General features: G+C 37.3%; 1 protein-coding gene across 5 annotated transcripts in view; it reads left to right on the top strand.

The window, feature by feature from the left end:
• RALGAPA1 (Ral GTPase activating protein catalytic subunit alpha 1) overlaps positions 1–27,008 on the top strand; it is a 223,684-nt gene that overhangs the window by 33,968 nt on the left and 162,708 nt on the right. For all 5 annotated transcript variants that reach the window (XM_061394116.1, XM_061394112.1, XM_061394115.1 and 2 more), the window contains exons 2-7: positions 9,223–9,333; positions 9,882–9,931; positions 12,740–12,797; positions 17,326–17,369; positions 21,768–21,945; positions 23,587–23,702. In XM_061394116.1, the coding sequence (XP_061250100.1) occupies positions 9,223–9,333; positions 9,882–9,931; positions 12,740–12,797; positions 17,326–17,369; positions 21,768–21,945; positions 23,587–23,702 (557 nt within the window). The remainder of the gene's footprint in view (positions 1–9,222; positions 9,334–9,881; positions 9,932–12,739; positions 12,798–17,325; positions 17,370–21,767; positions 21,946–23,586; positions 23,703–27,008) is intronic.

Below are 27,008 nucleotides of genomic sequence, written 5' to 3'. Positions count from 1 at the left end.
TGTAATTTTGATTGATACCTAGAAGCTCGATGTGAATGGTTCTTTTTATACAGCTTCCATCCTCAACTTTTTGGATACGTGGAATGTAGTTAGAATAACTGTCTTCATGTCCTTTTCTGCCTGCCTAACATCTGTGTTAAAATCTGGTTTAAATTTGATTTGATGATTATTTTCTTCATTATGATTTAGGTTTTCCTGCTTCTCTGCATGCCTGGTAGTCTTCAATTAAATACCGGACAAGATAAATTTATTTCATCCTGGATATTTGTATACCTATAAAATTGAGCTCTGTTCAGATGACCTTGAAAACAGTTTGATCTGTTTGCATCTCTTTTTATGATATGTTAGGTGGCTCTGGAGTAATGTTCATTCTAGGGCTAATTGCTGCATCAATTGTGAGTTTTCCTAGTCTGGCTTGTGGGAATTAGGTACTCTCCAGCACTTTCCTCCTTTTATATGGGGGGTTAACTTTAGTTATTAATTCTAAATTTTATTTAATTTTCGTCAGAGAGCACGTGTTAATCACTCAGTTGTGTCTGACTCTCTGCAACCCCATGAACGGTAGCCCACCAGGCTCCTCTGTCCATGGGATTCTCCAGGCAAGAAGACGAGTGGGTTGCCATTCCCTTCTCCAGGGCATCTTCCTGTCCCAGGAATTGAATCCAGGTCTCTTACATTGCAGGCAGAGTTTTTACCTCTGAGCCACCAGAAAAGTCCAGAGAGCATGGTATGTGCTGTTTTTTTTGGTTCTTTTTCTCTTTAGTTTGTGTCCTTATTAGTTCACTTTTACATGAAAAGATGTATACTGTATTGAATTCAGAGTTTTAAGGGTAAAGTGCTAATTGTGTGTTCAAATCTTATGCATAGTTACTAGCCTTACCTTTGCTAAATATGAGACAGATGTGTTAAAATCTACCATACTTTAAAATTTTTATCTATTTTTAATGAAAGGATAATTGCTCTACAGTATTGTGTTGGTTTCTACCAAACATCAACATGAATCAGCCATAGGTATACATATGTCCTCTCCCTGTTGAAACTCCCTCCACATCCCACCCCTCTAGGTTGTTACAAGTCCAGGTTTGAGTTCCCTGAGTCATTCAGCAAATTCCCATTGGCACTCTGTTTTAGGTATGGTAATGTGTGTTACCATGTCACTTTCTCCATACATCCCACCCTCTGCAAAATCTACCACACTTTAAGTGACGTTGCTTTTCCTTAGATAGCTGTTGGTTTTTGCTTTTTATATTTTATAACTATTCATGCAGAATTGAAATTAAGACTTCCTGGTAAATAGAGCTTTTTGTCAAAATAGATTCAGTTCAGTTGCTCAATCATGTCTGACTCTTTGCAACCCCATGGACTGCAGCACACCAGGCCTCCCTCTCCATCGCCATCTCCTGGAGTTTACTCAAACTCATGTCCATTCAGTCAGTGATGCCATCCAACCATCTCATCCTCTGTCATCCCCTTCTCCTCCTGCCTTCTACCTTTTCCCAGTATCAGGGTCTTTTCAAGTGACTCATTTCTTTGCATCAGGTAGCCTAAGTATTGGAGTTTCAGCTTCAGCATCAGTCCTTCCAATGAATAGTCAGGACTGATTTCCTTTAGGGTGGACCAGTTGGATCTCCTTGCTGTCCAAGGGACTCTCAAGAATCTTCTCCAACACCACAGTTCCAATGCATCAGTTCTTCAGCACTCAGCTTTCTTTATAGTCCAACTCACATCCATACATGACTACTGGAAAAATCATACCCTTGACTAGATGGACCTTTGTTGGTAAAGTAATGTCTCTGCTTTTTAATAAGCTGTGTAGGTTGGTCATAACTTTCCTTCCAAGGAGTAAGCATCTTTTAGTTTCATGGTTGCAATCACCATCTGCAGTGATTTTGGAGCCCCCCAAAATAGTCTGTCACTGTTTCTGGTGTTTCCTCATCAATTTGCTCTAAAGTGATGGGACCAGATGCCATGATCTTAGTTTTCTGAATGTGGAGTTTTAAGCCAGCTTTTTCACTCTCCTCTTTTCACGTTCATCAAGAGGCTTTTTGGTTCCTCTTTGCTTTCTGCCATAAGGGTGGTGTCATCTGCATATCTGAGGTTATTGATATTTCTCCCAGCAATCTTGATTCCAGCTTGTGCTTTGTCCAGTCCAGCATTTCTCATGATGTACTCTGCATATAAGTTAAATCAGCAGGGGGACAATACACAGCCCTGACGTACTCCTTTCTCAATTTGGAACCAGTCTGTTGTTCCATGTCCAGTTCTAACTGTTGCTGATATTCTAACTGGTGGTCTGATATTTCTATCTCTTTATGAATTTTCCACAGTTTGTTGTCATCCACACTGTTAAAGGCTTTGGCATAGTCAATAAAGCAGAAGTAGATGTTTTTCTGGAACTCTCTGGCTTTTTCGATGATCCAGTGGATGTTGGCAATTTGATATCTGGTTCCTCTGCCTTTTCTAAAACCAGCTTGAACATCTGGAAGTTCACAGTTCATGTACTGTTGAAGCCTAGCTTGGCAGATTTTGAACATTACTTTGCTATGTGTGAGGTGAGTGCACTTGTGCGGTAGTTTGAACATTCTTTGGCATTGCCTTTCTTTGGGATTAGAATGAAAACCGACCTTTTCCAGTCCTGTGGCCACTGCTGAGTTTTCCAGATTTGCTGGCATATTGAGTGTAGCACTTTCACAGCATCATCTTTTAGGATTTGAAATAGCTCAACTGCAATTCCATCACCTCCACTAGCTTTGTTCATAGTGATGTTTCCTAAGGCCCACTTGACTTCACATTCCAGAATGTCTGGCTCTAGGTGAGTGATCTCACCATCATGGTTATCTGGGTCGTGAAGATCTTTTTTGTATAGTTCTTCTGTATATTCTTGCCACCTCTTAATATCTTCTGCTTCTGTTAGGTCCATACCATTTCTGTCCTTTATTGAGCCCATCTTTGCATGAAATGTTCCCTTGGTATCTCTAATTTTCTTGATGAGATCTCTAGTTTTTTCCATTCTGTTGTTTTCCTCTATTTCTTTTCATTGATCACTGAGGAAGCCTTTCTTATTTCCCCTTGCTATTCTTTGGAATTCTGCCTTCAAATGGGTATATCTTTCCTTTTCTCCTTTGCCTTTAGTGTCTCTTCTTTTCTCAGGTATTTGTAAGGCCTCCTCAGACAACCATTTGGCCTTTTTGCATTTCTTTTTCTTGAGGATGGTCTTGATCACTGCCTCCTGTACAATGTCATGAACCTCTGTCCATAGTTCTTCAGGCACTCTGCTGCAGTCCATGGAGTGGCAAAGAGTTGGACATGGCTGAGCAACTGAACTGACCCAGACTTAGGGTCTATGGGCTCTATGGTAGCGTTAATGGTGAACTCCAAGAGCATTTACACTAAGGGAGCCCTTACTGGCCTGATCCTGCCAGTGCCCCTGTCCCCATGCCATCCCATGCCTCCACAGGCAGCCCTACAACATTAGCAGGTAATTTTGGTTCAGTCTCCTATGGGGTCACTGCTCCTTTCCTCTCGGTCTTGATATGTGCAAAATTTTGTTTGTGCTCTCCAAGACTGGCGTCTCCCTCTTCCCCAGGCCCCTGGAAGTCCTGTAATCAAATCCCGCTATCCCACAAGGTCTGATTGCATGGGGATTCCCAGTCCCTTTATCAGATCCCCAGGCTAGGAAACCTGGGGTGAGGTCCAGAACCTTTGCAACAGTGGGAGAACTTCTTTGGTATTACTGTTCTACAGTTTGTGGGTCACCCACCCTGCGGTTATTGGATTTCATTTTATCGTGATTGTGCTGCTCTGTCTCACTACAGGTCTCTCTGTCTTGGACATGGAGTATCATTTTTTGGTGGGTTCTGGCGTCCTCCTGTCCATGGTTGTTCAACAGCTAGTTGCAATTTTGGTGCTCTTGCAGGAGGAAATGAGCACACATTCTCCTACTCTACCATCTTCTCTCGTCATCTTTATATATATTTTCATCATGCTTTTCTTCTGTGTTAGAACATTCTGAATAAGAGCACCAGGCTCTCTCCCAAGTATTTGTTTCTTTCTTTTGTCCTTTCTTTTCTTCCTCCATTTTCTCAGTTTCTTCTCACTTCTCATATGTCTGCCTCTTTTTAGAACTTGATAATGTATTATTTATAATTTTCCAGCCTGTTTGTGTAGTTTTACCCCCCCTCCTCTTTTCCTACTTTTCTCTTCTGCTTTCCTCCTTATTTGTGCTTAACTCCATATTGTTTGTATCTTAATACTGTATTTTTGTGTTTCTTTCCCCTTACCTTTCTCCCTTCTCTTCATCCTTCCTTCCAGTCTCCTTCCCTCCATATTTCCCCTTCAACCCCTTCCTACCTTTTACCATTCCACATTCTTAGCATCTTCCTCTCCCCTCTTAGCCCTTTTCCAACATCCCACTTCCTCCTTTCCTCCTTACTCTCTTTTCTTCATTTCCACTCTTACCCTCTCGTTTTGAGCTTGTATTTATTTTTATCCAGCATTTCTGCGTCTCTGCAATTGGAGAGGTTTTTGGTGTGTTATTCACCATATTGTTGCATCAGTCCTCATTATTATTGGTTATTTTAAGGAAATAATTTGCATTGTTACTTCATTATTAGAAGCTGATTCCTTGTAGTACGCTTCATAGTTTAGTGTAATATAATGCCATTATTTGAGAAAAAGTTCTAAATGGTAATTTTTTTTTTTAACAGGTGAGAAGGAAGAATGATGATATTGCAAAATTTGTTGAATTTTTGGTCTTCCAACTTGGGTTATGTGATAACTTTTATAAGGGAGGTATTAGTACAGGTGTTTGAAATTTAAGCTCAGGAACACTGGCTTCTAAACTGTAATTTTTAATTATGTATGTTACCAAGAGCTTAAATATCTTCAAAGTATGTAGTAGAAAATAGATATGTTAACCTTATTCGTAAAAAGATCTTAAAGAGACATCTGAAATTTTATTTGTGAAAACTCAGGTCTGGAACTGTTTTGCCACTTGAAGTTAGTATTCCCAAAGGTCTTCAAAGCATTCCTAAGCCTGAGTCAGTTTTTTACAATCTCAGAAACTTCAATCTTAATTTATAGTTGAAATGTTTATTTGATTACTTTAAGGAACCTCTAGTTCACAAACAAATCAAACAAAAGTATTTCTAAAATTGGGGAAATTTTTGAATGTTTAAGCTTTTAAGTTCCAGCCATCAGTTTAGCACTATGCAGAGCACTCCCTCAGATTAAAATTTTGAAAAAAATATTGAAGGTTAAAGAAGCTAAGGCATGCTTCCTGTCCCCCAAAGCAGCCAGTATCTATAAGAGAATAATATAATTGGCACTCCATCTTGGAGTGGTGGGTCTGCATCCTCAGATTCAACCTACCATGGATCCAAAATAGTTAGAAAAAAATAGTTCTAGAAAGTTCCAGAAATCAAAACTTGAATTCGCTGCACCCAGTCAGCTATTTATATAGCATTTATATCGTGTTAGGTTTTATAAGTAATCTACAGATTGTGTAAAATGTGTGGGAGGATGTGCGTAAGTTATATGCAGATATTATATCATTTTATGTAAGGGACTTATTTGAGTATGTTTGGATTTTGGCATCTCATGGGTTCCTGGAACCATCACCTGCTGATACACAGGGACAGTTGTACCAGCTAATGTGACATAATTAGGATCCATATTGACTGAAATTAATGGAAGCATTCACAGAAAGAGAAAAAAACAATACCCATAATGGGTTATGGTCATTTGACAGGGGGAGAAAGGTATTGGGTAGAAGTTTTTCCCATAATCTTTCTTCCTACTTTTCTTTTCTTTTTATATTTTCCTTTCTCTTGTGGTATAATTTTAAAGAGTTGTTTTTAAATTAGTGAAGCCTTCTTTTATATTATTATTTTATATATACCTATCCTTTTATATCCACTTTTTTTGTGTGTTTCTTTTCCTATTTTCCCCCGACCATGTAAATTTTGTGAATTGATGAGCAAAAGTATTTTATAAGAGTTTTTATTTGCTAATTAGATCGTTATAAATAGACACAGATTTAAAAAACAAACTTCTTAATTTTGATCCAGTACTTTTTATTAGTATGTAGTTTCCAGGCTTTGTTTAACCTAGTATATGGGAAGGAAATAGAGGCTGTCTTGGCTCCTAAATTATGTTGCAAAATCTTAAGTTGATTCACGTTTGCTTCTGTTATGTTTTGATTTTTTTTTTGTTTTGCTTTGTTTTTGTTCTCATTTTCTTTTTTTCCCTGGGGACATTAGTTTTGTTAGAAACATTAGTTTCAGGAAATTTAGTGATAATTATAGCAGTTTATTTCATTCTGATTTCATAGTTTTTTGTTATTTCAAACTAGTCTATGGGGAAAATAGAATACTTTTCCTGTTTATTTTAGTTGTATGTGTTTTATTTTGGTATTCTTTAAAATATGTTTAACTAATATTCAGTGACTATTATTCTTATCCTTGTTCTTTTCTTATTTTTCTTATAAATGTGCTAACACTGGAGGCCGAATAACATAGAGGTTAAGAGCATAAGCAGTAAGTCCAGGCTTTGTGTGCTGTGCTTAGTCACTCAGTCGTGTCTCACTCTTTGAGACCCCATGGACTGTACCGTGCCAGGCTCCTCTGCCCATGGGGATTCTCCAGGCAAGAATACTAGAGTGGGTTGCCATGCCCTCCTCCAGGGGATCTTCCCAAACCAGGGATCGAACCCAGGTTGCCCACATCGCAGGTGAATTCTTTAGTCTGAGCCACCGGGGAAGCCCAGTCCAGGCTGTGTTGAGTTTAAATCCATGACTCTGTTTCTCACTAACTGAATTACTTAAACTCTCTATGCTTGTTTCCTCATCTTTAGAGTCAGGATAATAATAGTACTTCTTTCATAGTGCTGTTTTGAGGAATACAGGAATTAATTTCTATAAAGAACTTAGAAGAGTGTCTGGCATATGGGAAATATTGTTTATGTTAGGTGTTACCCCCCACAGTTCTCTGAAGAGTCACACAGATACTGTTACAGGTAGGAATAGAACCTGGGTGTTCTTATTCCAGTCAAGATGAAGCAATGCTATTTTGCTTGTCAGTAGGTTATGCAGTGTTTTCCAAGATACAAATTTCCGAGCTACAAAGTGAATACAATAAAATTAAAATTATTTATTTATTTATAATAAAACACATTTGCATGTTCAGCACTGTGCTTAGGTTTTATAAATGCTAAGGTAGACACACTTTCTGTCCTAAAGAAGCTATAGACTAATCCTGGAAAAGAGACAAGGAAACACTTGAGACATAATTACTTTCATGAGAGAGAATTGTAGAGAACAGAAAGAAATAGAGAGGAGAGGGCATCCATCCCTTCCTTTGGGAGGGTGAAGGAAAAGGGAAACGGTCTTGGAAAACTCCATAGATGAGCTATCAACTCAGGAGTTATTAAGAATATCCATAGGATAAGATAATATACCACAAAGAGTTTAAAGTGCTATGTATATGTTGTTAATATTTAACTTTATACTGAAATCTTCTATTCAGCCTTAAAGCATTCCAAGAAATTAGTTGATTCTTACCTTTAACTTGAGTTTACCAACAAGTAGTAGTTTATCCTATATTTTACTCCCAGGGTGTGAAAAAAAAAATTTTTTTTTCCAGTTGCTTTTTTCAAATTTGTTTATTATAGAAGAGACACGTGCTTTTTGTAAATGAATTTGAATAGTTGGAAGTATATAAAAGTTATTAATTCCTCCCCCTTTGCCCAACTTTCTCATTCCCTCTGAAAACAATAAAATGTCTAAGTAAAGAATCTGCCTGCAATGCAGGAGAGCCTGGTTTGAATCCTGGGTCAGGAATATCCCCTGGAGAAGAGAGAGGCTACCCACTCCATTATTCTAAGGCTTCCCTGGTGGCTCAGACAGTAAAGAATTCGCCTACAGTGTGGGAGACCTGGGTTTGATCCCTGGGTTGGAAAGATCCCCTGGAGAAGGGCATGGCAACCCACTCCGGTATTCTTGCCTGGAGAATCCCCATGGACAGAGGAGCCTGGCAGGCTGCAGTCCATGAGGTTGCAAAGCGTTGGACAAGACAGAGTGACTAAGCACAAGCACCTATATACCTGTATAGGTATCTTGCTTTAAATGATAAATGCCATTTCCTTAGTTTGCACTTAAGACATTTCATGACATATCAAGGCTATTTTTTCCATTTTAGTTTTATCAAAATGCTCAAAGCTAGCCAAAATAAATGAATTTTCTGCATTCTATCCTGTTTTCTTCATGTTTTTGTTTATGCCAAAAATGTCCTACTTATTCAAAACCACCACATCATATCCAAATACCTTCCTGTCCGTAAAGATCTTTTCACATAATACATTCTCTGTCAAAGCTTTTCTTCTTTTCCCACCTTCACTCCTTCCTGTGTTTCGAAAGTAATTTTGTGTTAGTACCTAACACTTGCTGCTGTGCTGCTTGCTAAGTCACGTCAGTTGTGTCCGACTCTGTGCGACCCCATAGACGGCGGCCCACCAGGCTCCCGTCCCTGGGATTCTCCAGGCAAGCATACTGGAGTGGGTTGCCATTTCCTTCTCCAGTGCATGAAAGTGAAAAGTGAAAGTGAAGTTGCTCAGTCTTGTCCAACTCTTTGCGACCCCATGGACTGTAGCCTACCAGGCTCCTCCGTCCGTGGGATTTCCCAGGCAAGAGTACTGGAGTGGGTTACCATTGCCTTCTCTTGCTGCTGTGGATACAATTAAATGTTTAGTTTTCTGTGCTTTGGACTACACTGACAGTTCTTATAACAGTATTTTATGAGTTTTGTAATACTTAAATCCCTATTTGTAAAGCCGGCTGTTAGATATTTAAAATAAAATGTATTTTAGTCATGTTTTATTACTCTTAGAAATACTGATTTTTAACTGTCTTGGGGAGAAGTTACAAAATGTAAGCTGTGAGTTGAAAATAAAACTTGGTTTGGTTAATGATTTTGGGTGAATCTTTCTGAGACATTGTTTTCTTCAAAGATTATGATAACCTGATTTGGCCAGTTTTTAAAATTAAAACTAAATAAAATCTTTAAAAACTTAAGTTGTGAGAATAAGGTATAAATAAATCTCTCAAATATTTTAATAGAAGTTTAAGAGCAGTTCTTTGACATTTTTGAAGGAAACTTGCCACAGTAAATATTTGCTGAACATGATATAAATAGTAATCACTAAAACTTGTTTTCATTTATTTTTCAGAGAATGCAGAATCCATTGATCTTAAACAGTTTTTTGACCAACATTTTTCACATATATATTATGTGTTTTTTGAGAATTTTGTTACTATTGAAGCTAGTCTTAAACAGAAAGGTAAGATGTTAAAATCAATCCTGGCTTACGCTGATGTTTCAAATAATTGTCATAAACATTCACTTAAAATAGACTTTTTCACATTGGAATTTTAGTATTATTTCACTTCTCTCAGATGGCTTGTAGACACCCTGCTCACACTGTGGGTTAGTAGTATTAATAATACCCTTATTATTTTGAAAAGGCTTAGAAGATTGGCCTTTTCTCTGGTCAGATTTGTTTTCTCACCTTTACTCTGCCCTAGGGCCATGTGTCAGGTTTGAGCAGTCATTTTCATAATTTCATTTTTAAGAGCTCACTTAAGTGTTTACCACAATATATTATTATTTATTTTTTAGACATAAATATGTAAAACCTAAATGTAATTGTCTAAAAAAAGTAGAGATGCTATGATATTGTCTACACATTGAACAGAATACACTTTAAATATTTTATTAAAGAATCACTGAGAAAAAACTATGCCTGAAATATTTTAAGCTTTTTAAGTGGTTGTTGACATTGAGGACAAAATGATAATGTTTAAATATTTTTCTGTAAAAATGTTTTAGGTCACAAGTCTCAAAGGGAGGAATTGGATGCTATACTTTTTATTTTTGAGGTACGTACCTACCCATGTAACTTTTTTCCCAAAATTAATTTTTGGAACATACAAAGGAATATATGGAATATTAACAAGCACTGTGAATCTGCCATGCTTTTTAAAAACTAAATTCTATTGTTTAACCTAAAAAAATTTCTGAGGTATATTTTAGGTACAGATAGAATTAATGGTTTTATGCATTTGAAGTCACAAATGGTACAATATTTATGGTGTTTACAAGCAATAAAAATTTTAATTTGTGGGATGTTTACACAAATGGAGAATTTTTTTTAAGAAATTCTAAAACATACTTACTTGAGAGGATAAATTCATGGAACTGTTATATACCTAAGGAGTTCATAGTTTCTGCTTTAACTGCTTTTCATTGAAAACTTGTATAGAATAATTTTAAACATTTTATACATTGTTGTTTTACCACATTACTTTTTATTGGGGCGGGGCAAGTTTGTATTGCTAAATAAGCAGAAAGAAATAACAACATATGATACTCTGTTAAAACTTCTGTCTTATTTTTGGCACAGTGATAAAAATGAGGGACACACATGCTTTTCAAATAACTCCTTACTCTTCATTCTGGTTTTCAAATCAAATAGTGATAGGAGTATTCCAATCTTTATTGAGGATTTTAGCAATCAGGAAACAGCCAGGATTAATTAGACCTTGTGTTTTGAAAGGCATAAAGAATTTAGAAATCAGTTTCTAAAGATTGAACTATTCTATTTACTGCTAATTAAAATTCACTGTTTTGTATATTGACTATTTTAGTATGGTTTAGAAGAATTTAAAGAATTTGATCTTTCTCAGTTGCTGAGTCAGTCACAGCTTAAAAAAAGAGTTTTTTTTTAAGCATTCCAAAAGAAGTAACTGGTTTGATACCTAGTTCTGCAGTTAATTTTCGTTAGTCATTAACCCTGAGGAATTTGCTCATATTTACCTCCCAAAGTGTTTGCATTAATTGTTTACAAGGGGAATATTAAAGCATGGATATTTTGAGAAAGAATAAAACAGTATGTACAGAGAAAAGATAATTCCTGGAAAGTATTCCTTCAGACATTTGTGAAACTATATTTAGGAAATTGAGATCATTGACTAGTTAATAGAAGCTCTTTCAGGGTATTCCTTCTATTAAAGCATAATCCTTAGTTTTCTGTATGTAATATATACTGGTCATTTGTTAATCTGAACTGAAATGTTTGTCTATAATCCATCACTAAATTTCATTAGGAAAAGAACTGTTAAATGTAGGGTTTTTATCTTTTGGAAAAAATACTTAACCTGGGTGCTGTTTTTGTACTTATGATGGTAACAATATCTGACTTCCACCTTTAGAGACTAATGATTTAAAAGATCAAGAAATTATCTAAATAAACTGATTTCCTTTTTCTGGAATAAGGTGCATCATTGTGGAACGTTATGACATAGGATTGATACTCTGTTTTCTTCTGTGTAGTTAAGAGTGTACATGATTTCTTTCATCTTTATATTACTGAATAAAAAGATGATGAAGTGTAATTTAGTAGTGATAATGTAGAAGTACTTTAAGTAGTTCACAAACTTGTCCTTTTAGTTTTCTATAATTTTAGCTCTTTCCATACTGCAATAAATATAACTATACAGTTGCTGGCTAAGTATGGGAGAAATGCAGGAGGGCAAGGCTGAAGAATTTTCTGTATTTTATGTGGGAATAGCACCTGTCTGTGAAGAACTTTATAATTTCTTTATCATTCTCTTATATAAGAAGGACTAGAGACGATTATCAAAAGGAAGATAGAGAAGTGTAAAAACAGGCATACCATTCTTTGAACAGAATAGTATGAAAGCACTAATTCTGGAAATAGGAATATGGAAGCTGGAATCTGTTTTTCCACTTTCTAACCTAAGCACATTTTTTAACCTGTTATGGCAAACGAAATCACTCCTTTTAGGATGGTTTTGAGGATTAATGAAATATCCTTTATATAAAGTGTCTATTATTTGGCCCTTATGAACATTCAATTAATGTTGACTCTAAATAGTAATAAAATAGAGCAGCAATAATAACAAATACCATTCAGCAAGCAGATGAGTATTGAGAACATAGTTCAACAGCATAGTAAGGCAGCTATTGAAGTAGAATAATTCATACAGGTGCAATATGTAGAGGAAAATAAAGACAAAATTTTGAAGATATTATATGTAAGAAATATTCCAAACTTGTAGAAGTATGTATGGGTTAGCTTAACCATAGGGCTCCTTAATTTAAAAAATTTTTTCTCATACCTATAGCTGTTATAATATAGAAGTATCTTTGGGTTCATGTGATTAATTTAGTACAAGTATTTGATAGGATTTTTGTGAAAGCAAAATATTTCCCCTCTTAGGTTTATCAAAATAGGAGAAAGAAAGAACTACTTGAAGAGAAAATATAAGATACTAGTATCTAAAAGAATTTAGAACAGATCAGTAGTTTCCACAGAAAGTCTAATAGAAAACAAGCATTAAAAAATACAGCATTTATTCACTAAAGAGAAATATAATTTTTACATCATTATAAAAGATAAATTTCATCAATTTCCTGTTCCAAGACTTAGTTAGTATAGCTTGTTGATTTCTGAAGTTTTCAGATAATGATCAGTATGCCAGTGCTGAAGTAGTGCCACTACCATCAGACTAGCTCAAAGATGATTTTGTATTTGTAATACTATCTTCTGCTTAACAAACTCTTAAAGGCTTTGTGTAAGTTCTTTAATTTTTCATGTTGTTCAAGATGTGGACTTGTTATTTGCTTTTCATACTTTTCTTTGTTTTATTCATATTGATTTTTAGAAAATTTTACAACTTCTTCCAGAAAGAATTCATCAGCGATGGCAGTTTCATAGTATTGGTAAGTAATGTAAATACTATTTCACATTTGAAATAAATGATAATATTTGAACATATTCTGTTAATGAGTTGGTTATTACTTGAAATGAGTTCATAGTTTATATTTTAGTAAAAATAAATAAAGAATACAGAATTAAACTTACTGGGAATATAAGATAAAAACATACATGAAGGCCTGTTAAGTTTCATAGTGGCATGTTAAATTTCTTTGATCCACCTGTTGTTACTGTGAATATGTTAGCAATAATGATAAACTATAAAGCCTAAAAATAAAAGTAGATTCTATATCAAAGTAAATATTCTGTAATCAGAAATGGAAGACAAAATGCAAAGTGCCAAGTATAAGAGAGCCATGGGTTCCAGGTTTGAAAGCAAGCAGTGTAAAGTTGGCAGTTTGCTCCATTAAAAAAAAAAAAAAGAGGGAACCTGGGGTTTAGCTTACTGCTTGAAGAGCCAAAGTAGAACTTCCCAGATCAAGAAATGAAGCTGAAAAGGAAAAGGGGAAAGGAAAAACATGCAGCCCTGCTGTAGATTACTGTGAAGAACCAGATAGGCAGGTCATAGGCTTCTCTTACAAGGAGTTAAGCCAAGATGCTGGCTGGCTTGGAGTCTGGTTCTTTCATAATCATAGCATTGCCACAGGACTCTCTGACTCTCATTGTAAGCCTTTTTTCCCTCTTGGATGAAAAAGGAATCTGCAGGTAGGCAATTTCTGGCTTTGGTTCAGTGTCTCAATTAGAACAAAGGTGATTGCTAGTGATTCTCGTGGCCTTTCTCTTGTGAATACACAGCCAGCCACCATACCTACATTGTTGAAGTAGAATGTTATAGGCCTTATATTCATTTGTAAAAATTGTATTTTCCTTTTAAAAAAGAGTCATAGATTTATTTAGGCCCTACAATTCTTAATCAGTTGTAGCAAATAAAATCTGTGAGGCTTTGAAACTATAAGTCATCCCAATTAGCAGTTCTGGAAGCAAAAGAAACTACATATAGGATGGATATTGATGCAGGGGCTAAAAAAGACAAAATTTTATTTTTTTAATTTATTTTTAAAATTTATTTTATTTTTTAACTTTACAATATTGTATTGATTTTGCCATATATCAAAATGAATCCACCACAGGTATACATGTGTTCCTCATCCTGAACCCTCCTCCCTCCCCGTACCATCCCTCTGAGTCGTCCCATTGCACCAGCCCCAAGCATCCAGTATCGTGCATCGAACCTGGACTGGCGACTCGTTTCATATATGATATTATACATATTTCAATGCCATTCTCCCAAATCATCCTACCCTCTCCCTCTCCCACAGAATCCAAAAGACTGTTCTATACATCAGTAATAATAAAGCCTGTTGAGAATAAACTTTTTTGATAAAGCTCAAGACTAAAAATGATGTGTCCTTAATATATAAAGAACTCGGGCAACTCAGTAAGACAGATAAGTTTTTTAAATATGCAAAATATTTGCATATATATCATACCAAAGCGGAGAAGGCAATGGCAACACACTCCAGTACTCTTGCCTGGAAAATCCCATGGACGGAGGGGCCTGGTGGGCTGCAGTCCATGGGGTCGCTAGGAGTCGGACACAACTGAGCGACTTCACTTTATTTTTTCACTTTCATGCATTGGAGAAGGAAATGGCAACCCACTCCAGTGTTCTTGCCTGGAGAATCCCAGGGACCGGGGGGAGCCTGCTGGGCTTCCGTCCATGGGGTCGCACAGAGTGGGACACGACTGAAGCGACTTAGCAGCAGCATACCAAAGAAGACATAAATTGCTAATAAGCATGATAAGGTGCTTAATAGAATAGGGAAATCCTATTTTTTATTTCATAATCATTAAAATGTTCTTGGTTATCTATGAAGAAACTTCTCTAGACATCTGAACTTGTAAAGTTTTTCTACTGAGGAATGTAGTCTTCAATATATAAAAGAGCTTTGGGCTATCTAGTTGTCATGTTTAGTAGTATTCCAGTAAATGTCCAATTTGAGAAGATACATCAGTGGTCATTTTTCTTTGTCACTCCTCCTCCTCCAAGTCGCTTCAGTCGTGTCCAACTCTGTGTGACCCCATAGACGGCAGCCCACCAGGCTCCCCCGTCACTGGGATTCTCCAGGCAAGAATACTGGAGTGGGTTGCCATTTCCTTCTCCAATGCATGAAAGTGAAAAGTGAAAGTGAAGTCGCTCAGTCGTGTCCGATTCTTAGCGACCCCGTGGACTGCAGCCTACCAGGCTCCTCCATCCATGGGATTTTCCAGGCAAGAGTAAGAATCCTTAAAAAAAGTAACTTGAACAACTTTACGCTAACAAGTTAGGCAGTTTTTTCTTTAACATATTTATTTATTTGACTGTGCTGAGTCTTTGTTGCAGCATGTGAGATCTAGTTCCCTGACCAGGGATGTAACCCAGGCCCCCTATATTTGGGAGTATGGAATCTTAGGCACTGGATTACCAGGGAAGACCCAAGGCAGTTTTAATAAAATCAGCAAATTTATAGAAAGATAGAAATTATTCAAACTGACTCAAAAAAGAATGTGCTCAGTCCCTCAGTTGTGTCCCACTCTTTGTGACCCCGTGGACTGTAGCCTGCCAAGCTTTTCTTTCCATGGCATTTTCCAGGCAGAAATAGTGGAGTGGGTTGCCCTTTCCTTCTCCAGTGGATCTTCCCAGCCTAGGGACTGAACCCACATTTCCTGCACTGGTGGCAGATTCTTTACCACTGAGCCACCTGGAAGCCCTCATTTAGATTACTCACTCTCAGTGCTGCTGCCAGAAAAGCTGTATTCCATTTTGTATCTCCTTGGGTCTGTCGTTGTTCCCTGTTGTTGAATACTTCAAAAACATCTACTAATTGAGAAGGTTTCATTTCAAATATACCATCTAATTTCTATAATTTTTTAATCTCTGGGGCTCTTAAAGTAACAATTATAAATCTTCTCACAAAGGAAAGCTTAATTCCAAATATCTTAAAAAGATGTAATATCAATTGGTCACAAACTCTTTCAGAAAATAAAGGAACTCTTCCCAGTCTATGTACATGTCTATTATTATCTTGATAATAAAGCCAGATTAAAGACCTCACAAAAGAACACAGTAGTGTTCAATATCCATCATAAACACAGAGGCAAAAATCTTTAATAATTTATTAACAAACTAAATTTAGTAGTATGACAAAAAGACTATGTAAATGGTAACCAATTGGGATTTATCTCAGGGATGCAAGGTTGGTTTAATATTTGATAAGCATTTTGTGAAAAATACAGTATTAATAGAATAAATGACAAAACCACCTGTAATGCTGACTGTGATGTTTACTCGACTGTAATGCCAGTAGCAGAAAAAGCATCCGACAGAATTTACTGCCCATGCATGATTAAAAACGCTTATCAGATGTGATTAGTTTTCCACTTCTTTTTCTCTTCCAGGGTTCAATCGGTGATACTACAATGCATTTAGCATGTATAGATTTTTTAGGAGAGCTAATTAAGACCGAGGCTTTATATAGAATTGTTTTAAGAAACTGAATTTGCTCAGACACGAGGAAGGGAATTGCAGATAAATCAACACGATTTGTTGAAATATTAAAACTTATTTTAGTACGATAAATAAAACTTAAGCAATAGAGTCACAGTCTTAATCATTTTATATATATATTTCATATAAAAATTTGTAATCTTGGTGTTACTAGAAAGAATAAAGATGCAAGATTAGAACAAATAGCTGTAGAGGAAATTTTGTTACGGGTATAAATTTTACACATAGAAACTATTTCTAAATATTTTATAGATTTATAAATAGTAATAAAATATTTTTGGAGATAATTAATAAAATCTGGATAAGATTTCTTTTGGGAAGGGAAGCAGGAAAATGATTCAGGATGAGTTCATGGGAGGCTTAAGTGATACTTATATAAAACATTATAAATAACAAATAAATGAAATCTTGAAATTATAGGAAACATGAGACTATTTAGATTTGTTCAAACTGAATGGTGGACTTCTGGTTGTGAATTTCATTATTTTATTATTTCATTATTTTATTATAGCTTTGAAATATTGTATAATTATAAGAAAAAGTATTTTGAATACTCTGAGTATTTTGAAAAGAAAAAGTAGTACAGGGGAAACGTTTGTTAAGAAATACTACAGTTTCAGGTGTTTATTTGATTAACTATAAAATTTTCTACAGTGGTTTATTTGTATTAGTGATGGTAAAAGTATTTATTTATATTCTTCAGTTCAATTCAGTAAAATATATAGATTGTTGCCTTAAATGCAATTTTGGTTTTATTTGTTTTAATAGGATAAATCATATTTAATTCCAGTAAACCATGTGTTAAAATGGTGACTTTTTATATGCCCTCTATCCCAAGACTATGGCCAGAGGGATGTTAAGGTCACCAAGAATAATTTGGAGGTGACCAGGGACTTGTTTTTAAAGTGTTTTCAAGTCTTACTGATAACTCTTGACATTTAGAAATGAATAAGATATGAATGTTTAAAATCATGTTTTCTTTTCAGGATTGATTTTAAAGAAACTACTACACACAGGAAACTCCTTGAAGGTATAATGTAATTATATTTCTTTTTTATATTTAAAAAATTATTTGAATTGATTATTTTCAGCTGTGCTGGGTCTTCGTTGCTGCACAGGCTTTTTCTAGTTGTGGCAAGCGAGGGCTACTCCAGTTGTGTCCTGGCTTCTCATTGCAGTGGCTTTTCTTGTGGCTCCCAGGCTGTCAAGTACAGGCTTGGTAGTTGTGGCACTCAGGCCTGGTTGCTCTGTGGCATGTGGGATCTTTCTGGACAGGAATTGAACCCTTGTGTCCTACATTGGCAGGTGGTTTCTTTACCACTGAGCCACCGGGAAAGCCCCATTTCTGTAGGCTTTTTTTTTTTTTTTTTTTTAACTGAGTAAAGCATATAGTCAACTGCTCCACTTGCCTGCATCACTGTTTTCCTAAATAAATATGAATAATCTTCAGTTCCCTGGATTGAAGTGAAATCACTTAAAAAATAGCAGCATGCTCAGTATACATGAGGTTGACCATGCTATTGAAAACTTTTTGTGGTTTTACCACTGCATTTGACTCATTTGGCAGAAACATAGTCAGCTCTTGATGTCCATGGGCTCTACATCCATATCATTTTATATATCGGACTTGAGCATATGCTGATTTGGTATCCATGGTAGGGGAGGTCCTGGAAGCATTACCCCATAGATACTGAGGGACAACTGTGCTTTGCCCTGTGGTCCCCAGAAGATACAAATTATTAAGCTATTCAACAAATAATTCTTCATTTTACCATAGCTATCCTGAGATGTAGAGGGAAGTAGTACATCTGTTAAAAATGGTTTGTTCATTATTATTATTTTTTCTTCTTTTTTATTATTCCATTGTGCTGTGGTTAGAAAAGCTTCTCAGTCCAAAAGCATCTTGCTGTAAGTTGGGTAAAAGTCTCATTGTAGGTACTTTTGGTGTCAAGGTTTGGGTTTGCAGTACAACGGGATAAGCCTTCCTACAGCTTTGTCCTGTTTCTAACTGAACTGAGAGGGTGGCAACAGATGTCTAGCTTTGGCAGTGGCTGTTTACAAACCATGCATGTGTGCTAAGTTGCTTCAGTTGTGTCCAACTCTGTGCTACCCTGTGGACTGTAGCCCACCAGGCTCCTCTGTCCAGGATTCTCCAGGCAAGAATACAAGAGTGGGTTGCCATACCCTTCTCAAGGGGATTTTTCCGACCCAGGGATTGAGCCTTGATTCTGTTACATCTCCTGCATTGGCAGGTGGGTTCTTTACCACTAGCACCACCTTGGAAGCTCAGTTGTGTACAAAGCTGTGATAGAGGAATATCCGAAGCTATCAGTGAGGTTAGGTTAGTGAAGAACTTTGTGGTTTGCTTGGAGATTTGGAGTTTGCTTTGTTTTCTCCTTTTGTCTTCCTGAAAGAGCATTGTTCAGTTTAAATATGTATTTTCTGTGTATTGGGCATTGTTCTAGTTGTTTAAAGATACAGTAATAGGCCAAATTTGCCCTTTAGAAGCAAATTAAATACATGAGATAATTTCAGGCTGCTAAGCCTTTAAAGGACAAGAGCAGTGAGTTAGCAGTGCATCCGGATCTCCATGACCATTCCTCCTTTTAGCAGTTAATATACCAAGGAGTGGTCATTGCTGTCTCTCCTTTCTTCTTGGATTAGAGTGGCAATGTGGGGAAGAACAGAAGTTAACAAGAAGGAAATGATTTTGATTTTCTATAAGTGAAAGTTATAGTGTAAAAATTACCTGATAGCTTTAAGTAGTTCAGTTCAGTTCAGTCATTGAGTTATGTCCAATTCTTTGTGACCCCACGAACTGCAGCACGCCAGGCCTCCCTGTCCATCATCAACACCCAGAATCTACCCAAACCCATGTCCATCGAGTCAGTGATGCCATCCAACCATCTCATCCTCTGTCGTCCCCTTCTCCTCCTGCCCTCAATCTTTCCCAGCATCAGGGTCTTTTCCAATGAGTCAACTCTTCGCATGGGGTGGCCAAAGTATTGGAGTTTCAGCTTCAGCATCAGTCCTTCCAATGAACACCCAGGACTGATTTCCTTTAGGATGGACTAGTTGGATTTCCTTGCAGTCCAAGGGACTCTCAAGAGTCTTCTCCAACACCACAGTTGAAAAGCATCAATTCTTCAGTACTCAGCTTTCTTTATAGTCCAACTCTCACATCCACACATGACCACTGGAAAAACCATAGCCTTGACTAGACGGACCTTTGTTGGCAAAGGAATGTCTCTGCTTTTTAATATGCTGACTAGGTTGGTCATAACTTTCCTTCCAAGGAGTAAGCGTCTTTTGATTTCATGACTGCAGTCACCTTCTACAGTGCTTTTGGAGCCCAGAAAAATAAAGTCAGCCACTGTTTCCACTGTTTCTCCATCTATTTGCCATGAAGCGATGGGACCGGATGCCATGATCTTAGTTTTCTGAATGTTGAGCTTTAAGCCAACTTTTTCACTCTCCTCTTTTACTTTCATCAAGAGGCTCTTTAGTTCTTCACTTTCTGCCATAAGGGTAGTGTCATCTCCATATCTGAGGTTATTGATATTTCTCCTGGCAGTCTTGATTCCAGCTTGTGTTTCTTCCAGCCCAGCGTTTCTCATGATGTACTCTGCATAGAAGTTAAATTAAGCAGGGTGACAATATACAGCCTTGACGTACTCCTTTTCCTATTTGGAACCAGTCTGTTTTTCCATGTCCAGTTCTAACTGTTGGTTCCTGACCTGCATATAGGTTTCTCAAGAGGCAGGTCAGGTGGTCTGGTATTCCCATCTCTTTCAGAATTTTCCATAGTTTATTGTGATTCACACAGTCAAAGGCTTTGTCATAGTCAATAAAGCAGAAATAGATATTTTTCTGGAACTCTCTTGCTTTTTTGATGATGCAGCGGATGTTGGCAATTTGATCTCTGGTTCCTCTGCCTTTTCTAAAACCAGCTTGAACATCTGAAAGTTCACGTTTCATGTATTGCTGAAGCCTGGCTTGGAGAATTTTAAGCATTACTTTGCTAGCGTGTGAGATGAGTACAATTGTGCCGTAGTTTGAGCATTCTTTGGCATTACCATTCTTTGGGATTGGAATGAAAACCGACCTTTTCCAGTCCTGTGGCCACTGCCGAGTTTTCCAAATTTGCTGGCATATTGAGTGCAGCACTTTCACAGCATCATCTTTTAGGATGTGAAATAGCTCAAATGGAATTCCATCACCTCCACTAGCTTTGTTCATAGTGATGTTTCCTAAAGCCCACTTAACTTCACATTCCAGGATGTTTGGCTCTAGGTCAGTGACCACACCATGGTGATTATCTGGGTCATGAAGATCTTTTTTGTAAAGTTCTTCTGTATATTCTTGCCACCTCTTCTTAATATCTTCTGCTTCCATTAGGTCCCTACCATTTCTGTCCTTTATTGAGCCCATCTTTGCATGAAATGTTCCCTTGGTATCTCTAATTTTCCTGAAGAGATCTCTAGTCTTTCCCATTCTATTGTTTTCCTCTACTTCTTTGCATTGATGGCTGAGGGAGGCTTTCTTCTCTCTCCTTGCTATTCTTTGGAACCCTGCATTCAAATGGGAATACCTTTCCTTTTCTCCTTTACTTTTCGCTCCTTTCTTTTCACAGCCATTTGTAAAGCCTTCCCAGACAGCCATTTTGCTTTTTTGCATTTCTTTTTCTTGGGATGGTCTTGATTCCTGTCTCCTGTACAGTGTCACATACCTCCATCCATAGTTCATCAGGCACTCTATCGGATCTAGTCCCTTAAATCTTAAATCTCTTAAAGCCCCAACCAGTAACGCTGAAGAAGGTGAAGTTGAACAGTTCTGTGAAGACCTACAAGACCTTCTAGAACTAACACCCAAAGAAGATGTCCTTTTCATCATAGGGGACTGGAATGCAAAAGTAGGAAGTCAAGAAACACCTGGAGTAACAGGCAAATTTGGCCTTGGAGTACAGAATGAAGCAGGGCAAAGGCTAATAGAGTTCTGCCAAGAGAACACATTGGTTGTAGCAAACACCCTCTTCCAACAACACAAGAGAAGACTACACATGGACATCACCAGATGGTCGACACTGAAATCAGATTGATTATATTCTTTGCAGCCAAAGATGGAGAAGCTCTATACAGTCAGCAAAAACAAGACCAGGACCTGACTGTGGCTCAAATCATGAACTCCTTAGGTAGTTAGACACCAAGTTTATTTGTTCAGAATCCTTAAATTTAGATTTATAAGTGCTAAGGGGGTCAGTAAATTGTCATGGCTATCATTCTGTCTCCCTATCCTGCCTGCCTTCCTTTTCTTCCTCTCCTTTGGAGAGTATCAGTCTGTAACCATCTTCCAGAGAATTTTGGCGTGGAAGGAAGAAAATATTTCCATTTTAAATAAAACTACTGTTTTTCATTTCATTTCATTTTAGATTAGGCGGGAAGGTGTTCGGCTTTTCTTATTATGGTTGCAAGCTCTTCAGAATAACTGTAGCAAAGAACAGCTTTGGATGTTTTCATGCTTAATCCCCGGATTTTCAGCACCACAGTCTGAATATGGACCTCGAACTTTAGATAACCTCATTAATCCTCCACTCAACCTTCAAGAAAGTAAGATTCATCTTTTCCATCATTATTTTAAAAATTTTGTGTAGTTTGTTAATATATATTTTAAAATGTCTGTACATTTTTAACTAGTTAATCCAAGGCCATGTTTTTAAATGTGGGATTTATAAAACAAAACTCATGGAGAAAGGATTCATGGTTGCTGGGGGAGGCGGGGGGTGGTTTGAACAGGGGAGCGCGTGGGATTTGAGGGTGGGCAAAATTGGTGAAGGGGATTTAGAGTTACAAACTTCTTGTCAGAAAGTAAATAAAATAAGTCATCAGGATGTAGTGGACAGCATGGGAACTGTAGTTGATGACAATTGTTGTGAATTTGAAAGTTGCTAAGAAACTAAATATTAGAAGTTCTTACCACAAGAAAAAAAATTTTTTTGTAATTTTGGTGACAGGTGGTAACTACTTATTCGGGTGATTATTTTATAGTGCATACAAATGTTGAATCATGTACACCTGAAACTAATATAATGTTGTATGTCAGTAAAAAATGTAAATAAATAATTTAAAAACATCCAGGTATAATGAGGCCAACAAATCAGGAGATGATTGCTGTTAAAAGATAGCTTGTTACTCATAGTTCCCAGGAGAAGTGGTTGTGCCACACCAAGGAGGGTGGTCACACAGGGAAACACCAGGGTCAGTCGAGGATGGGGCTTGGAGGGTAGGGGTGGATATCATGGGCAAGAGCTCAGTCAGAAATGTGTGAAGTAGGGTGAGCATGTCTAAGTCTGGCTACCTAGTCCTAAGGGTCATTAGGTTAGGGGACTAGTAGCCCTGAATGTATGGAGAAGGAAATGGCAACCCACTCCAGTGTTCTTGCCTGGAGAATCCCAGGGACGGGGAGCCTGGTAGGCTGCCGTCTATGGGGTCGCACAGAGTCGGACACGACTGAAGCGACTTAGTAGCAGCAGCAGCAGCAGCCCTGAGTATAAGAGCCCAACAGAGGAAGTGGTAGAGATATGGGCTCTGGATATTTAGTTTGTATTTGAAAGGCAAACTTTCAGGCCTGTAGTTTTCTCTCTCTAGGAATTAGCTGTGCGAGAGGCTTTCTCACTAGGGCCTGTAAGACCCCTGTTATTGTTTAATATAGGCCATTTTTACATTTAATTTTGAATTGTCATGTATCAGCTTGTATCCTTAGGTAAGTTCTCTTTCTTTCTGGAAGGGAAATATTAATAGTATATCATCCTTTGAATAAAGATGCTACCTTAAGAAGTGTGGACATTACCTAGGGTAATCAGATTGTCCTTTAATTGATGAATAAGCATAGTATTATATGTTTTTATAATATTTATGGAATTTTGTCATGTACACTTTTAATCTGAATTTGAAAATATGAGCAGTTCTTTTTCAGGCCAACGTTATTCACTCTTAATCCCTGAATATCTGTCCATCCCTGTGTCACATTTCCTTGATCAGGGCTTCATGAAACAGTGGATTATTAAAGTTGATGGTGGTTGTGATGGGCTGTCAATATGACCTTAGGTTTATATCAAGTTTCAGTCATTAGAATATTCTCAAGCTTTGCTTATTCTTTGCTTATCCGTTTTGTAGTTAAATTTTATACTAACTATAAATAGTTAAATATTCTTAAATTTGTGGTTATACCAAACTTTTGTCTTTGGATAGCTCAAGTCACTATAGAGGAAATCACTCCACTTGTCCCCCCACAATCAGGAGATAAAGGACAAGAAGATCTTACAAGCTATTTTCTTGAAGCACTTTTAAAATATATAGTAATTCAGGTATGTGTAATCTTCTTTTATATCACCCTTCTTACTATCCTGTGGGTAGTTCATTTTCAACTCCTTCCAGTTATGCTGTCATACTAGATACTTGCTTATTTTCCTAAAGGAGGAGTAACAGATTTTTAATTCTGAAAATATATGTTAGTATGCTCTTCCTGAAATAAAATCATTAGAGGGATTATGAACCTCTTAGAAAGGGAGCTGGAGAGAGAGATTTTTATAGTAGACTCTTTATAGTGTCAGCAAAAATAAGACCAGGAGCTGACTGTGACTCAGATCATGAACTCCTTATTGCCCAATTCAGACTTAAATTGAAGAAAGTAGGGAAAACCAGTAGACCATTCAGGAATGACCTAAGTCTAATCCCTTATGACTATACAATGGAAGTGACAAATAGATTCAAGGGATTAGATTTGATAGAGTGCCCAAAGAACTATGGACAGAGGTTTGTGACATTTTATAGGAGGCAGGGATCAAGACCATCCCCAAGAAAAAGAAATGCAAGAAGGCAAAATGGTTGTCTGAGGAAGCCTTACAAACAGCTATGAAAAGAAGAGAAGTGAAGGCAAAGGAGGAAAGGAAAGATATACCTATTTAAATGCAGGGTTCCAGAGAATATCAAGGAGAGATAAGAAAGCCTTCCTCAGTGATCAGTGCAAAGAAATAGAGGAAAGCAGTAGAATGGGAAAGACTAGAGATCTCTTCAAGAAAATTAGAGATACCAAGGGAATATTTCATACAAAGATAGGCTCAATAAAGGACAGAAATGGTACGGACCTAACAGAAGCAGAAGATATTAAGAAGAGGTGGCAAGAATACACAGAAGAACTGTACAGAAAAGATCTTCATGACCCAGATAATCACAATGGTGTGATCACTCATCTAGAGCCAGATATCCTGTGAAGTGATATGAGCCATAGGAATGTGAAGTCAAGTGGGCCTTAGGAAGCATCACTACAAACAAAGCTAGTGGAGGTGATGGAATTCCAGTTGAGCTATTTCAAATCCTGAAAGATGATGCTCTAAAAGTGCTACACTCAATATGCCAGCAAATTTGGAAGACTCAGCAGTGGCCACAGGACTGGAATAGGTCGGTTTTCATTCCAATCCCATAGAAAGACAATGCCAAAGAATGCTCAAACTACCACACAATTGCACTCACCTCACACACTAGCAAAGTAATGCTCAAAATCATCCAAGCCAGGCTTCAACAGTATGTGAACTGTGAACTTCCACATGTTCAAGCTGGATTTAGAAAAGGCAAAGGAACCAGAAATCAAATTGCCAACATCCGCTGGATCATGGAAGAAGCAAGAGAGTTCCAGAAAAACATCTGTTTCTGCTTTATTGACTATGCCAAAGTCTTTGACTGTGTGGATCACAACAAACTGTGGAAAATCCAAGAGATGGGAATACCAGACCACCTGACCTGCCTCCTGAGATATCTGTATGCAGGTCAAAAAGCAACAGTTAGAACTGGACATGGAACGAGACTGGTTCCAAAACGGGAAAGGAGTACATCAGGGCTGTGTATTGTCACCCTGCTTGTTTAACTTAAATGCAGAGTAAATACATCATGAGAAATGCTGGATTGGATGAAGCACAAGCTGGAATCAAGATTGCTAGGACAAATAGCAATAACCTCAGATACGCAGATGACCACCCTTATGGCAGAAAATGAAGAATACCAAAGAGCCTCTTGATGAAAGTGAAAGAGGAGAGTGAAAAAGCTGGCTTAAAACTCAGCATTCAGAAAACTAAGATCATGGCATCCGGTCCCATCATTTCATGGCAAATAGGTGGGGAAACAGTGAGAGACTTTATTTTGGGAGACTCCAAAATCACTGCAGATGGTGACTGCAACCATGAAATTAAAAGACACTTACTTCTTGGAAGGAAAGTTATGACCAACCTAGACAGCTTATTAAAAAGCAGAGACATTACTTTGTTAACAAAGGTCCGTCTAGTCAAAGCTATGGTTTTTCCAGTAGTCATGTATGGATGTGAGAGTAGCACTATAAAGAAGGCTGAGCACCAAGGAATCGATGCTTTTGAACTGTGGTGTTGGAGAAGAGTCTTGAGAGTCCCTTGGACAGCAAGGAGATCCAGCCAGTGCATCCTAAAGGAAATCAGTCTTGAATATTCATTGGAAGGACTGATGCTGAAGCCGAAACTCCCAGTACTTTGGCCGCCTGATGCAAAGAACTGACTCATTTGAAAAGACCCTGATACAGGAAAGATTGAAGGCAGGAGGAGAAGGGGATGACAGAGGATGAGGTAGTTGGATGGCATCACCGACTCGACGGACATGAGTTTGAGTACCAGGAGTTGGCGATGGAGAGGGAGGCCTGGTGTGCTGCAGTCCATGAGGTCACAAAGAATCAAACACGACTAAGCGACTGAACTGAACAGAATCTGAATTTTATGTGTATATACCTTATGCGAGCCAATTGTGTTTACTTTCTAGTCTTTATAGTTAGCAGCTGTGGCACTTAAATGAAAGATGGTTTGATTTGGGGATTAATCTGACTAGAGGCAGCAATTGAGGAGGTGGACTGAGGATGCCCTTAGAGAGTGGAGAGAGGTTATTTTTACTTAAACCTACTTGTACTTTCAAAAATTTTAGGTACATGTATTATGTAGGATAACCTGTTTGTTTTCATATATGAAATGTGCATATCCTGATTGATAAAACACTTAGCATATATACATTTCTTTTAATTGTTCTGAACACAAAAATTCCCTGTGTCTCAGAAACAAACCTTATGAAGTTAATTTGCACCCTGAATGAGATGGCCAGGGTTTGAATCCTGACTGTGCATCTTACTGATAGTATGACTTTTGGTAAAGTACTTAACCTCTCTATGCATCAAGTAAAAAGAAAAAAATAATACATATTCCATTTTGGTGTTTGGGGCTTAAGTAATTAGTGTATAGTATTTAGAATAACCAACTATGATATATAGTATGTGTTTTGTAGTGAGTCGTTACTGTTACTGTATTACCAGTTTTTATTTTTAAAATGTCTTTTGTACTTCATGTAAATTTTTAAAATTGTTTTACTGGTTTATTGAGATACAGTAAACTGTAATGTTTGAAAAGTACATTTTAATCACAAAATAAAATAAAATTAAAAAAAAAAAAGAAAAGTACATTTTGATGAATTTTATTACATGTAACCCCCCCCCCCCGAGACCATCACAACAATCAAGATAATGAATGTATCTATCACCCCTAAAAATTCTCAGATGCCATAGTAATCCACCCTTCTGTACCTGCCTGCCACCCTTCATCATCTTGTTC

This window comes from Bos javanicus, chromosome 21, assembly GCF_032452875.1.
Source record: "Bos javanicus breed banteng chromosome 21, ARS-OSU_banteng_1.0, whole genome shotgun sequence".
NCBI lineage: Eukaryota > Metazoa > Chordata > Mammalia > Artiodactyla > Bovidae > Bos > Bos javanicus.
This window is presented reverse-complemented; position numbering and strand designations above follow the sequence as displayed.